This window comes from Lucilia sericata, unplaced genomic scaffold (assembly GCF_015586225.1).
Source record: "Lucilia sericata isolate MDLA Ls3-8-SP2 unplaced genomic scaffold, ASM1558622v1 Contig003165F_arrow, whole genome shotgun sequence".
NCBI classification, from domain to species: Eukaryota; Metazoa; Arthropoda; class Insecta; order Diptera; family Calliphoridae; genus Lucilia; species Lucilia sericata.
Genome location: NW_023996732.1, coordinates 1317 through 16482, shown reverse-complemented (window position 1 = coordinate 16482; position 15166 = coordinate 1317). Strand labels below are relative to the sequence as shown.

General features: G+C 34.0%; 1 protein-coding gene and 1 pseudogene across 1 annotated transcript; one reads left to right on the top strand and one right to left on the bottom strand.

The window, feature by feature from the left end:
* The first annotated feature begins 1433 nt into the window (after nucleotides 1–1433).
* Nucleotides 1434–8734, top strand: LOC119614622 (sarcosine dehydrogenase, mitochondrial). Its single transcript, XM_037970737.1, has 4 exons — nucleotides 1434–1908; nucleotides 3184–4371; nucleotides 4695–4837; nucleotides 7790–8734. Exons 1-4 carry the CDS (start codon nucleotides 1489–1491, stop codon nucleotides 8724–8726), a joined length of 2688 nt encoding a protein of 895 aa, XP_037826665.1. The 5' UTR covers nucleotides 1434–1488; the 3' UTR covers nucleotides 8727–8734.
* Nucleotides 8735–9418: 684 nt separating this feature from the next.
* LOC119614621 lies at nucleotides 9419–14892 on the bottom strand (annotated as a pseudogene).
* Between the last annotated feature and the right edge of the window lie 274 nt (nucleotides 14893–15166).

Sequence of the window (15166 nt, the reverse complement as noted above, 5' to 3'; positions counted from 1 at the left end):
TTTAAGAAATATGTAACGCACAGCACCGATTTAACAAATTTTGATCACTATTAGTGATTAATATGTTTTTTGAATAATTAAATAGAACGCTTTTTTTAATTACTTTCCTTACGTAAACTCGACAACCGTGAGGGATAATGAATTGCATGAAACTGAAATGATCTCTATGAGATCATGACTATTTAGACTCTTTTTTTGTTTGTTTTTTTTTCGGGGTACTCCTCAATAGAACACTTAGCATAATATTACATACTTGAATAACATATGTTCAATAGAAAATAATAATTTACACTTTCTCTCTTTCACTAGGACTATTTTTAGTCTATGTGGGTGGAGACTTCAGTGATCGTGTCAGAAACAAAAAACTAGAGTAACACACAAATTATGTAAACATTTACTCTCAATAGAATAGCAGCGTAAGTATCGTTCCTTCTTTCTATTGGCCGTTTGCAAACGATCAGGAAAATAAACAATGGCCGCCAAAAGACGAGTAAAAATTTAAATCACAGGCCTCACAAGCCTGTGGCAAATTGTAGGCTCTTTTTGAGGCAACATAGAGAGCATGAGTGTGGATAGTGTTTATATTAATGAATGTCTAAATATTTGTATTGTTTACAAGATCTATGAATGAAGAGATCACTACTTAATGCTGGTTGTTGTACATATTTTCTTTTGTTTTTCTTAAAGAAAATTAAAATATTGATCCATTTGGTGGCAAATACTCTTTCCTTTTTTCTTTTTTTTTGATGTTGATCATTATGGTAATAATGATCATTGTTGGATCGTATTTGTTTATTGTAATAACAAACTGTTTGATTGTGAACATATTGTTTTGACATACAATGTAAATATTTAGATGATTTATAAGTAGAAAAAAAAGGGAAATTAAGTGGGAAATTATTAATGAATTTGGAGGGAAATAGAAACTAATATGTAATAGGAAATAAGAATTATTTTTATAAATATTTTTAAATCTCAAAGGGTCATTAGTATAAACATTTTCGTATAATTATAAAAAATCCAATTTGATCACATTGTATCTGTAATCAAACTAAATCTGAATTCTTTCTATAAAAAAAAACTAGTTTTAACCAAATAGTTTTGACCTGTTAATTACCAATAATCATATTGTCTCAGTGATTACATTGTTTTGGAAACATTTGTAGTCCCCTATAAATGCTGTATCATTGTAAAGCTTTCCCATTATATAGGCAAGCCCCTCTTATCACTTAAAAGCTTTTATGATTTCCCAAAAGTAAAACATATTTGTTTTTATACACATATTACGAATATAATTATTATTTCGCCTTAATTGTATTAGTAGCTCCTTATCACTTTCCAGTGACCCCCCCAACTAACCTTTGCTTTGTATACATTAACTAGTATTTCAAAGCAAATCATTATTTCGGATGTTTTCAATATTCTAAAAGATCAGTTTAAAACATAGCTTCAAGCGAAGCGCATCTTGTGAAAAATAATAAAAAAAAAATGTGGAGAATAAGTAAATATGTTGTGGGTCATTTAACGCCAAAGGCTCAACAGCAAACAGCCAAAACTGTACCTGTATTACAGCAAAAGTTAAAATTCAGCACAGAACAAAGAACAGCAAAGACTGAAGTGACAGTTCCTTCCTCAGCGGATGTTGTTATAATTGGTGGAGGCTCGGCTGGCTGTCATACATTATATCATTTAGCCAAACGTGGCGTTAAAGCAGTTTTGTTGGAACGTGCCAAACTAACAGCCGGTACCACCTGGCATACCGCCGGTTTGGTATGGCGTCTACGACCAAATGATGTAGATATACAATTATTGGCGAATTCACGTAATATGCTAATGCAATTGGAAGAGGAAACTGGTTTGGATCCTGGCTGGATACAAAATGGTGGAGTATTTATAGCTCACTCAGATGTAGGTCAAGATATAGTGTGAGAATTAAACATTTTTTTTAATTTCTAAAAACAACTGATAAGGGGGAATATGAAAGTAATAAAAACATCTTTAAGCAGTTGACGTCAGAGAAAATATGGTACCAAGAGGTTTCTCATCATCAGACGATCAAACCACATTTTAATTTATTGTTATTTACTAGCCAAATGCGCGTTATTGATCCTAAATTTTGCCATAGCCATAGATGGACAGATAGATGGATAGATAGATAGATAGATAGATAGATAGATAGATAGATAGATAGATAGATAGATAGATAGATAGATAGATAGATAGATAGTGTAGTTAGTTAGTTAGTTAGTTAGTTCGTTCGTTAGTTTAGTCAGTTAGTTAGTTAGTTAGTTAGTTAGTTAGTAGTTAGTTAGTTAGTTAGTTAGTTAGTTAGTTAGTAGTTAGTTAGTTAGTTAGTTAGTTAGTTAGTTAGTTAGTTAGTTAGTTAGTTAGTTAGTTAGTTAGTTAGTTAGTTAGTTAGTTAGTTAGTTAGTTAGTTAGTTAGTTAGTAGTTAGTTAGTTAGTTAGTTAGTTGTTAGTTAGTTAGTTAGTTCGTTAGTTAGTTAGTTCGTTTTTCGTTTGTAGTTTTCGTTAGTTCGTTCGTTCGTTCGTTCGTTCGTTCTTTTAGTTAGTTTCGTTCGTTCGTTCGTTCGTTCGTTTCTTAGTTCGTTCGTTCGTTCGTTCGTTCGTTCGTTCGTTCGTTCGTTCGTTCGTTCGTTCGTTCGTTCTTTTCGTTCGTTCGTTCGTCGTTCGTTCGTTCGTTTTCGTTCGTTCGTTCGTTCGTTCGTTCGTTCGTTCGTTCGTTCGTTCGTTCGTTTCGTTCGTTCGTTCGTTCGTTTGTTTTTCGTTCGTTCGTTCGTTCGTTCGTTCGTTTCGTTCTTCGTTCTTCGTTTCGTTCGTTCGTTCGTTTTCTTCGTTCGTTCGTTCGTTCGTTGTTCGTTCGTTCGTTCGTTCGTTCGTTCGTTAGTCTTCGTTCGTTAGTTGTTAGTTAGTTAGTTCGTTAGTTTTAGTTAGTTAGTTAGTTGTTCGTTAGATAGATAGACAGATATATTGATTGATTGGTAGTTCAGTTCTAATTCAGTTCTAGTTCAGTTCTATTTCAGTTCAAGTTTGGTTCTTGTTCACTTCTAGTTCAGTTCTAGTTTTGTTCTAGTTCAGCTTTAGTTCAGTTCTACTTCAGTTCTATTTCAAATCAGCTGCATTGATATAATTATGAAATTTTGTTTTTATTTCTTGTAAATCTAGACCCGTTTAGATGAATACCGCCGTTTGGCCACAGTGGGCAATGCTTTAGGCATTGAAAACTATGTTCTCACTCCCGAGGAAACCCAGAAAGTATTCCCTCTATTGGATCCCAAATCTTTTATTGGTGCTTTATATTCACCCGGTGATGGTGTTGTAGATCCAGCCATGTTGTGTACCGCTTTAACGAGAGCAGCTAGTAAAAATGGCGGTAAAGTGATAGAGAATTGTTCAGTAGATGATTTAGTGGTGGAAAATACGGGACGAGGTAAAAAGATAGTGGGTGTTTCAACCCCTTATGGCACCATTAAAACAAATACTGTAGTCAATGCCACCGGTGTTTGGGGTAGAGATTTGATAGAAAAACATGGCTCATTTTTGCCTTTAATACCCATGAAACATGCTTATATTTTATCGGAATCGATACCTGGTGTTAGGGGTTTGCCGAATATACGTGATCATGATTATTCCATATACTTTAGAATACAAGGTGATGCTATACAAATGGGTGGTTATGAACCTAATCCAATTTTATTGGATCCTGTAGCTAAAGATTTTCATTTCGGATTGTATGATTTGGATTGGTCGGTATTCGATGCTCATTTAAATGGTGCCGTTAAATTGTGTCCTTCTTATGGTGATTATGGTGTAAAGAGTACTGTTTGTGGTCCTGAGTCTTTTACACCAGATCATAAACCTTTAATGGGACCTGATACAGTTATTAGCGGTTTGTATCATAATTGTGGTTTTAATTCGGCTGGCATGATGTTTGGTGGCGGCTGTGGTGAACAAACTGCTTTGTGGGTCATCAATGGGAAACCAGATTTGCCCATGTTTGGATTTGATCTCAGACGTTTTACCGACAAACAGAGTCAGGCTACCCAATGGATTAATGAAAAGTCTCATGAAAGTTATGCCAAAAATTACAGTATGGTCTTTAAATACGATCAACCTATGGCTGGACGTGATTTCCAAAAAGATCCCCTACATGAAGATATGCTGTCCTATAATGCCTTTATGGAAGAGAAACAGGGATGGGAACGTCCCGGATTCTTTTTACAAAAACCTGCACCCGCATTACCCTACGATTGGTATGGCAGTTATGGCAATGAACGCCATAAGGATTGTGCTTATGAGAGTGTATTAGATGGAGATTTAAAATATGGCAGTTTTTCGGAACATCACAATTTGGTAGGCATAACGATAGCTAGCTGGCAGCAGTAGCAATTATTGTTTAAATATTTGTCAAACTAATTGTTTACTTTCTCTTGCATGTCTTACGTGGTGCGTGCCACATTTTATGATTTTATTGCCCGTATTGTGTTATTCTTACGCAAAATTGTGTGATATTTGCTTAACCACGGATTGCGGATGTTGTTTTCTTTTCTTCATTGCTTCGAACAAATGTACGACTGACATAACACAACTGTTTGCTACTGATGTTTGCTCTTCGTTGCTGTATGCTGTTGTTGTTAAATTTATTCCCTTGCCATCATCATACGTATTGTTTGTAGATTGGTGAAGAGGCCATGGCATGCCGTAACAATGCTGTGGTATTTAATATGAGCTATTTTTGTAAACTCTATTTGGAAGGACCCGATGCCCAAAAGGCCGCCGATTGGATATTTTCGGCGAATACTAATCGCGATGTTAAAAAGTAAGTTTTCTTTAATTAGTTTTTTTTTATAAATCTAAGTACAATTGTACTTAAAAAGTAAAGCTTGACTTCATTGTTTAGAGCAACAATGTCAAGGTGTTAAGATCATTCAACTGTAGATATTTTCTTTGTATTTTAAGTTCATCATCATTATCATATTTTATAATTTAAGTTGCCATCTAATTATTTTGGGGGATTTTTCTGCGTGTTTGTTTTCAGTTTTTGGAATTTTAATTTTTTGTAATTAAGTTTATTTGAATTAATTTGTAAATATTTTTTTCGCTATTACACTGTGAGGAAACAACTGTATTTGAGTTGAATGTCTAAATCGATTCTAGTTATATCTCAGTTCAATTCCATTTCAGTTCTAGATAAGTTCTAATTCAGCTAATGTTCAGTTCTAGTTCAGTTCTAGTTCAGTACAGTTCAGTTTTAGTTCAGTTCTAGATCAGTTCTAGTTCGGTACTAGTTCAGTTCTAGTTCAGTTCTAGTTCAATTCTAGTTCAGTTCTAGTTCAGTTCTAGTTCAGTTCTAGTTCAGTTCTAGTTCAATTCTAGTTCAGTTCTAGTTCAGTTCTAGTTCAGTTCTAGTTCAGTTCTAGTTCAGTTCTAGTTCAGTTCTAGTTCAGTTCTAGTTCAGTTCTAGTTCAGTTCTAGTTCAGTTCTAGTTCAGTTCTAGTTCAGTTCTAGTTCAGTTCTAGTTCAGTTCTAGTTCAGTTCTAGTTCAGTTCTAGTTCAGTTCTAGTTCAGTTCTAGTTCAGTTCTAGTTCAGGTTCTAGTTCAGTTCTAGATTCAGTTCTAGATCAGTTCTAGTTCGGTTCTAGTCAGTTCTAGTTCAGTTCTAGTTCAGTTCTAGTTCAGTTCTAGTTCAGTTCTAGTTCAGTTCTAGTTCAGTTCTAGTTCAGTTCTAGTTCAGTTCTAGTTCAGTTCTAGTTCAGTTCTAGTTCAGTTCTAGTCGTTCTAGTTCAGTTCTAGTTCAGTTCTAGTTCAGTTCTAGTTCAGTTCTAGTTCAGTTCTAGTTCAGTTCTAGTTCAGTTCTAGTTCAGTTCTAGTTCAGTTCTAGTTCAGTTCTAGTTCAGTTCTAGTTCAGTTCTAGTTCAGTTCTAGTTCAGTTCTAGTTCAGTTCTAGTTCAGTTCTAGTTCAGTACAGTTCAGTTTTAGTTCTAGTTCAGTTCTAGATCAGTTCTAGTTCGGTTCTAGTTCAGTTCTAGTTCAGTTCTAGTTCAGTTCTAGTACAGTTCTAGTTCAGTTCTAGTTCAGTTCTAGTTCAGTTCTACTTCAGTTCTAGTTCAGTTCTACTTCAGTTCTAGTTCAGTTCTAGTTCAGTTCTAGTTCAGTTCTAGTTCAGTTCTAGTTCAGTTCTAGTTCAGTTCTAGTTCAGTTCTAGTTCAGTTCTAGTTCAGTTCTAGTTCAGTTCTAGTTCAGTTCTAGTTCAGTTCTAGTTCAGTTCTAGTTCAGTTCTAGTTCAGTTCTAGTTCAGTTCTAGTTCAGTTCTAGTTCAGTTCTAGTTCAGTTCTAGTTCAGTTCTAGTTCAGTTCTAGTTCAGTTCTAGTTCAGTTCTAGTTCAGTTCTAGTTCAGTTCTAGTTCAGTTCTAGTTCAGTTCTAGTTCAGTTCTAGTTCAGTTCTAGATCAGTTCTAGTTCGGTTCTAGTTCAGTTCTAGTTCAGTTCTAGTTCAGTTCTAGTTCAGTTCTAGTACAGTTCTAGTTCAGTTCTAGTTCAGTTCTAGTTCAGTTCTAGTTCAGTTCTAGTCAGTTCTAGTTCAGTTCTAGTTCAGTTCTAGTTCAGTTCTAGTTCAGTTCTAGTTCAGTTCTAGTTCAGTTCTAGTTCAGTTCTAGTTCAGTTCTAGTTCAGTTCTAGTTCAGTTCTAGTTCTAGTTCAGTTCTAGTTCAGTTCAGTTCTAGTTCAGTTCTAGTTCAGTTCTAGTTCAGTTCTAGTTCAGTTCTAGTTCAGTTCTAGTTCAGTTCTAGTTCAGTTCTAGTTCAGTTCTAGTTCAGTTCTAGTTCAGTTCTAGTTCAGTTCTAGTTCAGTTCTAGTTCAGTTCTAGTTCAGTTCTAGTTCAGTTCTAGTTCAGTTCTAGTTCAGTTTTAGTTCAGTTTTAGTTCAGTTCTAGTTCAGTTCTAGTTCAGTTCTAGTTCAGTTCTAGTTCAGTTCTAGTTCAGTTCTAGTTCAGTTCGAGTTCAGTTCTAGTTCAGTTCTAGTTCAGTTCTAGTTCAGTTCTAATTCAGTTCTAGTTCAGTTCTAGTTCAGTTTTAGTTCAGTTCTAGTTCAGTTCTAGTTCAGTTCTAGTTCAGTTCTAGTTCAGTTCTAGTTCAGTTCTAGTTCAGTTCTAGTTCAGTTCTAGTTCAGTTCTAGTTCAGTTCTAGTTCAGTTCTAGTTCAGTTCTAGTTCTAGTTCAGTTCTAGTTCAGTTCAGTTCTAGTTCAGTTCTAGTTCAGTTCTAGTTCAGTTCTAGTTCAGTTCTAGTTCAGTTCTAGTTCAGTTCTAGTTCAGTTCTAGTTCAGTTCTAGTTCAGTTCTAGTTCAGTTCTAGTTCAGTTCTAGTTCAGTTCTAGTTCAGTTCTAGTTCAGTTCTAGTTCAGTTCTAGTTCAGTTCTAGTTCAGTTCTAGTTCAGTTCTAGTTCAGTTCTAGTTCAGTTCTAGTTCAGTTTTAGTTTCAGTTCTAGTTCAGTTCTAGTTCAGTTCTAGTTCAGTTCTAGTTCAGTTCTAGTTCAGTTCTAGTTCAGTTCTAGTTCAGTTCTAGTTCAGTTCTAGTTCAGTTCTAGTTCAGTTCTAGTTCAGTTCTAGTTCAGTTTTAGCTCTAGTTACGAGACTTGAAATCATCGTCATTTTTACAAAATTAAATAAATTTCATTAAGTCATTATTCAATGAAGAGATTCCGTGAGTAGCAGATCATCACATGTTCCGACCTTCAAGGATAAATCAATTTCATACGTGTATTATTTCTTATTTCAGAACCGTTTATACCTGCGCTCTTAACAATTCGGGCGGCGTAGAAGCCGATGTTACCATATCACGATTAAACTCCGGCTCTGGAGCTCCTCATGATCCGAAATTTGAAGGTCAAGGCTATTATATTGTAGCAGGTGGCGCCTCAGCATACTACACATATACCATGATGGTGGATGAAATTCGCAAACAAGGTTTCAATTGTACGGTGCGTGATGTAACCGCTGACCTGGGTGTTATTTCCATACAAGGACCTAAGTCCAGAGATATTTTACAAAACATAGTGCAATGCGAACTCAGCGATGAGAATGTGGCGCCAAATGGCACAGTATTAACCCAATGTGCGGGATATGATGTACGTTTATTACGTGTTAGTTTTGTAGGAGAACTAGGCTATGAATTGCATGTACCCAAAGAGTATTGTTCCCAGGTCTATAGGGCTTTAATGAAGGCGGGCGAACCACAACAATTAAGAAATGCTGGATATCGTGCTTTATACTCGTTGAGTAGTGAAAAGGGTTATCATTTGTGGAGTTTTGATTTGAGACCCGATGATACCCCCTTGGAGGCGGGTTTGGGTTTTACCTGCCGTAAACAGGGTGTTTACAAGGGCAAAGAGGCCATTGATAAACAACGCAAAGAAGGCATTAAGAAACGTTTGGTATATTTAACTTTGGATGGACAAGTACCCATTTGGGGTTTGGAAGGTGTTTATAGAAATGGCCAACCTGTGGGTTTCTTACGTAGAGCAGAGTATGCCTATTATTTGGGCAAGCCTTTGGGACAAACTTATATACAAAGAACAGATGGTGAAAAAATCGATAATGAATATATTAAAACGGGTGAATATGAAATCGATGTTCTGGGAAAACGTTATAAAGCCAAATGTCATTTGAGAAGTCCTTTCGATCCCGAGGGCAAACGTGTATTAGGTAACTATTAACTTAAGTTTAAAAAAAAATAAGATAAAATAAAAGAAATAAAGTTGTATTTTATTTTTATTTTAAAATATATACATATAATACAAATATTTATTTCATATTTTTTAATGACCTGCAAAGTCTCTTAGAAAACAAACTGGGTGCATTTTGAATATTCTAGGAACTCAACTCAAACCACAACTAAAGTAGTATTAGTAGTAGTGTTTTAAAAGAGACAAAACAATAAAATCATAAAGAGGTAGACCAATGTGTTAAGTGTTTGACACTAAATATTAATTATCCTGCAGTGCAAGGCTCATCTCCGTTTGTGTTACTTTGAAAATGACCTTCACACTAAAAGACAAGGACAGCCATATTTAAAATACATAATAGTTATTAAATGATCTTAAAAAATACTTGAGAACATTTTAATTAATCACTAAACTCTAAGTACAACTTAAGGTTTTCTTAAGGGTTTTTTAGTTAAAATGTATAAAAATTCTTTACTAGCATTTTGAGGAAGAGGAGACACTATGTCTGGTGTGTTTGGGATTGTAATTGTTGTTTTTTTTTTGTTATAAAATATATGACTTAATTAATAATAATTGTTTTGTTGTGAAAATTATAAGTGTGTTTGTGTTATTTCTAAGAATTAGGGTTTCATATTGCAGCACCAGACAATAAGTCGCCTAGAATTATTACAAGTGCTTTTTTGGGCAGGAGTTTATTACATATTAACTAAAGGCGTATTTGTTTTGTCATTGCATCATACGTTGTTTCTTCGTATTCATACGTTTATCCTCTCACATTTATTTCGAACTTATGTGACCGAATACAATGTGGCCTCTGAGGCATTTGTGGAATGGGTATTTAGATATTCCTCTATAGTTTCCTCTAATGTTTTCTGAAACTTAAACATATCACGCATTTTATTATTTAAACGACAAACAACACCAGCTGATGATATATTCCAATTCCAGCAGATCATATCACAGTTTAATACTTTTAAATCATCTCGTAATGAAACGATATTCTGTAATGAAAGTATTATCGTTTTATTATTAAAATTTGGGAGACATATTTTTGTAAACTACTTACCGCCGCTACTGTATAATCAATGCTGTTAATTTCCTGGCCATTGACTACAATCAAACGTATACCATCTTTTTGATGGAAATTAACAAATTCGACCACATTTTCCTTCAGATATTCGGCTGAGGCAAAGTCCAGCTTTTGCTTAACATCAACCATACCAAATTCATAGTCCAATAACTGGAAAAATATAGAATAGTTCTAGTTCAATATACAAATAATTTAAAAATAAGTAAATTTAGTCGGTTTTCTCCGCCCTTACAATGCACTAAAAGCCTTCTCGGAAGAATAACCGACTTTAACTAATGCTCACAACATAAATAACTAGTTTTGGGTCTATTCAGTTAGCTGAATTAGTATCTTTTTAACAGTTAAGTTAGAATTTTACGTTAACTACTTTTATATATATATTATTTGATATATTCAGCTAGCTGAATTAGTATTTTTTAAGCAGTTTATATAGAATTTTACGTTAACATTGTTAGCTCTATTCTACTAAACTTTAACTTTATTCAGCTTGCTGAATTGTCATTTTTAAATCTTAAATAGTTTTTGGTAATTTCAGCCAACTGAATTAGTTTTTTACAGCTTAGTTTTTTTCGGCGTTTTTATTTTATTCAGTTTGCTGAACAATTGTTTCCTAAAATAATAATTATAATCACGACATTAACCATATTCAGCTTGCTGAATAAATTTTTTAAAACAATATTTTAAATTTTTATATATGATTTATATCTTTTTGATGATATTCAGCAAGCTGAATATAACTTTTAAAAATCATGTATGATTAATTTTACTTTTTCAAACTCATTAAAATTATTTTTGTTATATTCAGCTAACAATTTTTGTTGAAAATTTTAAAAATTCTTACATCTACCAACTTATAGACAAGTTTTTATGGATATTTAGCTTGCTGAATTATATCCTTGAAAATAATTTCTTAAGAATTTGCTTTTACTAACTCGTTCTTAGCTTTCTAAACATATTAAGCTAGCTGAATAAGATTTTTTGAATAAAATGTTGTGAATTCTTAGATTAAACAGGATTTTCTTGGTTTTCAGCCAGCTGAATTAACTTTTAAGAATAAGTTTACTTATAATATGCAATCGAAATTTTCAAAAATTTTCGAATAATTTCTCTTTTTATAGAAAATTTTTGAAAATTTCTCTTTTTATAGAAAATTTTTGAAAATTTCTCTTTTTATAGAAAATTTTTGAAAATTTCTCTTTTTATAGAAAATTTTTGAAAATTTCTCTTTTTATAGAAAATTTTTGAAAATTTCTCTTTTTATAGAAAATTTTTGAAAATTTCTTTTTTATAGAAAATTTTTGAAAATTTCTTTTTTTTATAGAAAATTTCTCATTTTTTAGAAAATTTTTTAAAATTTTATAGAAAATTTTTGAAAATTTCTTTTTTTATAGAAAATTTTTGAAAATTTCTTTTTGTTATAGAAAATTTCTCATTTTTTAGAAAATTTTTTAAAATTTCTCTTTTTATAGAAAATTTTCGAAAATTTCTCATTTTATAGAAAATTTTTTAAAAATTCTCTTTTTATAGAAAATTTTGGAAAATTTCTCTTTTTATAGAAAATTTATGAAAATTTCTTTTTTTATAGAAAATTTTTGAAAATTTCTTTTTTTTATAGAAAATTTTTGAAAATTTCTTTTTTTTTTATAGACAATTTTTGAAAATATCTTTTTTTTATAGAACATTTTTGAAAATTTCTCTTTTTATAGAAAATTTTCAAAAATTTCTCTTATTATAGAAAATTTTTGAAAATTTCTCTTATTATAGAAAATTTTTGAAAATTTCTCTTATTATAGAAAATTTTTGAAAATTTCTCTTATTATAGAAAATTTCTTTTTTTATAGAAAATTTTTGAAAATTTCTTTTTTTATAGAAAATTTTTGAAAATTTCTCATTTTTTAAAAATTTTTTGAAAATTTCTCATTTTTTAGAAATTTTTTGAAAATTTCTCTTTTTATAGAAAATTTTTGAAAATGTCTCTTTTTATAGAAAATTTTCGAATTTTCTTTCTACAGAACATTTTCGAAAATTTTTTCTCTTTTATAGAACATTTTCGAACAAGTTATCTTTTTTTATACGAATTTATGAAAAAGTTCTCTTTATAGAAACTTTTCTTCGAAAATTTCTTTTGTTATAGAAACTTTTCGAAAAATGTCTCTTTTACCTTATAGGTATATAACCATATCTGGGGTCTAGCACTACTATATAGAATATAAGAAAGATTGGCAGCAATACCACATAAGATACCATATTCCAAACTCCAAAATAGGCAAACAAATAGAGTAACCAAAAATGGTACGAAATCCTTCTCTGAAATGCAAAAATAGAAAGTATTAGACATTAAACAATTTCATAAGTATGATTATCCATATTACTCTTTGATCTCCAAGTATCACGTATTTTCTCCACTTCCACCAGGGATATCATAGCAGCGATGATAATGGCCGACAGAGTAGCTTTAGGTATATAATAGAAGGTTTTTGTTAAAAAGGCTAAAGCCATTAATACCAAACCTCCAGTTACCAAACCACCCAAAGTTGTCTTTACACCACTGGCATTATTAACTGCAGTTCGGGTAAATGAGCCTGTGACAGGCATCGAAGAAACAAAACTACCCATTATATTACACATACCCAAAGCAATCATTTCCTGTGAGGCATCCACAATTCGGCCCTTAGCTGGAAATAACAATTTTCAATCATTACTTTGTGTTAAGAAATTTCCATTATTTAAATACTTACAAAATGCTTTAGCTATAGCTACCACTTCCAAAATAGACACCAACGGTATGGAAGCAAAAGAAGCACCCACTGTATTCATCATTTCCTTTAAGGTTACTTCGGTTCCATTGATAATAGCACCAGATAATGGTACCTTAAATGGCGGCAAACCGGCTGTAACATTACCGGTTACTCTAAAAGGTTGTGAACCATCACGACTTAAGATATAAGCCAAGAAAGTACCAATTATAACAGCCATTGAATTGCGAGACAAAGAAACATATTTCCAAAAGGTACGATTACCAAAGGGTATATCTTTGACTTTCTAAAATTTTTAAAATTCTTAAAATAAATCTATAAAATCTTTATTAGTTTCAAAACATACCTTCATAACCAACAGGAAGGCTAAGGTAACTAAACCCAATGTAGCATCATTCCAGCCTATGTCATTCAGATGAGTAAAGAAATGTTTCCACGCTGGTATCAAATCATTTGAAGGAGCTTTTATGCCGAAAATGTTATTAATTTGTGCGCTATACCTATTGTTATGGCGGCCGCAGTGGTAAAACCTTTGAAAAGTTTGGTTATGGGAGAGGATTTAAACAGATTAGTTAGTTTCTTTACTTTGCTTTAATAATGTCTTTACCTATAATAACGGGTATTGATATAAAATCTTACTAGCACTCCCAGATTTAAAAGACCCAATGCTAGTACATGCAACCAGCGAAGAAGGCAATCCATAGCAGCATATTCTGGACTTATGGAAGCGTAGGGATGGACCATTAAAGCCATAATTGCAGTGGTGGCTAAGAAATGAAAGTTTTCAATTAAAACTATTCGAAGTAGATAGATAGATAGATGAGATAGATAGATAGATAGATGAAAGATAGATAATAATAGATAGAGATCCGATAGCTAGATAGATAATCGATAGGCTAGCTATCGCTAGATAGATCGATCGCTCTCTCGATAGATAGCTCGCTAGATCGCTAGATAGATAGATGCTCGCTGATCGCTCGCTCGCTAGCTCGCTCGCTCGCTCGCTCGCTCTCGCTCGCTAGCTCGCTCTCGCTCGCTCGCTCGCTCGTCGCTCGCTCGCTCGCTCGCTCTCGCTCGCTCGCTCGCTCGCGCTCGCTCGCTCGCTCGCTCGCTCGCTCGCTCTCTCGCTCGCTCGTCGCTCGCTCGCTCTCCCCTCGCTCCCTCCTCGCTCTCTCGCTCGCTCGCTCCTCGCTCGCTCGCTCGCTCGCTCGCTCGCTCTCGCTCGCTCGCTCGCTCGCTCGCTCGCTCGCTCTCTCGCTCGCTCGCTCGCTCGCTCGCTCGCTCGCTCGCTGCTCGCTCGCTCGCTCGCTCGCTCGCTCGCTCGCTCTCTCGCTCGCTCGCTCGCTCGCTCGCTCGCTCGCTCGCTCGCTCGCTCGCTCGCTCCTCGCTCTCTCGCTCGCTCGCTCGCTCGCTCGCTCGCTCGCTCGCTCGCTCGCTCGCTCGCTCGCCTGCTCTCTGCTCGCTCGCTCTCGCTCGCTCGCTCGCTCGCTCTCTCGCTCGCTCGCTCGCTCGCTCTCTCGCTCGCTCGCTCGCTCGCTCTCCGCGTCCCCCCCCCTCCTGCTTCCCCCTCTCTCCCCCCCCTTCTCCCTTCGTCTTTTTCTCTCTCTTTTGTCTCTTTTTTCTGCCTTGTGCCCCCGCTTGTGTCCCCCCTCCTCCCTCTTCTTTTGCTCTTTCTTTCCCCCTCGTCCTTTTTCCTGTATTTCCCCCCTCGGTTCGTTCTTGTATAGACAAAAATTTTTCTCTGCAAAAAACGCTTATTTTAGCGAAACACGTGTAGCATTGAAGATGAAACCAAAAGTGACGTTATAAAAACATAACGTCCGGTTTAACGGGGAATTACTCATACATACTAAAACCACCAAAAAACCTAATATTTGGCCTCTAACAAAGTAAAGAGTATAAACATAATTTACGCAATTCTGTTTTGTTTTTATACAAATTTAAAAAATAATGTGGTAAATTTACTTTTAAAACAATGACTTGGCAATTATTTCTTTTTGTTTTAAAATTTTTTAACTTACCTATAGTAACATCTTTACAGGAACCAAATATAATGTACATAAAAGAACCCATAAAAGCCGAATATAAACCATATTGTGGTTCCAGACCAGCCACTACACCATAGGCAATGCCTTGAGGTATCATGGTAAGACCAACCGTAAAACCGGCTATAAAATCTGATAATAGAAAACTTTTTTCATATTTTGGCAACCAAGAGATAATGGGAAATTTTCTCGATATTGAGCAGCAATCCTTGGCAGCAACTTTAAGGCTGAGCCCACATTGGGCAATTTTTCTTTGTACAAATTTCCTGTGAATAAGAGAGAGAAGTTATTAATTAAAATTTAGGTTTATAATTTTGTTTAGTGTGTTTTTTTGTTTAATTTCTATAAATCTATAACATGATTTTGCAGTTTTTTTATTTGTTTTGGAAATAACCATGAAACTTTGATGTTTAACGATGCAAAAAAGAAACAATTATTTTTGTTAATATTAATTAATGTTATTTAAGTACAAATTCCAAGCAAATTGGGCAGTTCCAAACAGGTTATTTTAGAACCATTTTTTATAAATTTTTAATAAAT

What these genes read in the sequence shown, in the direction of transcription:
- LOC119614622 (XM_037970737.1), top strand. Translation starts at nt 1,489, where the DNA reads ATGTGGAGAATAAGTAAATATGTTGTGGGTCATTTAACGCCAAAGGCT. An exon ending in TTTCGGAACATCACAATTTG is followed by an intron (nt 4,372 to 4,694) that starts GTAGGCATAACG and finishes TATTGTTTGTAG; the next exon opens with ATTGGTGAAGAGGCCATGGC. An exon ending in ACTAATCGCGATGTTAAAAA is followed by an intron (nt 4,838 to 7,789) that starts GTAAGTTTTCTT and finishes TTCTTATTTCAG; the next exon opens with AACCGTTTATACCTGCGCTC.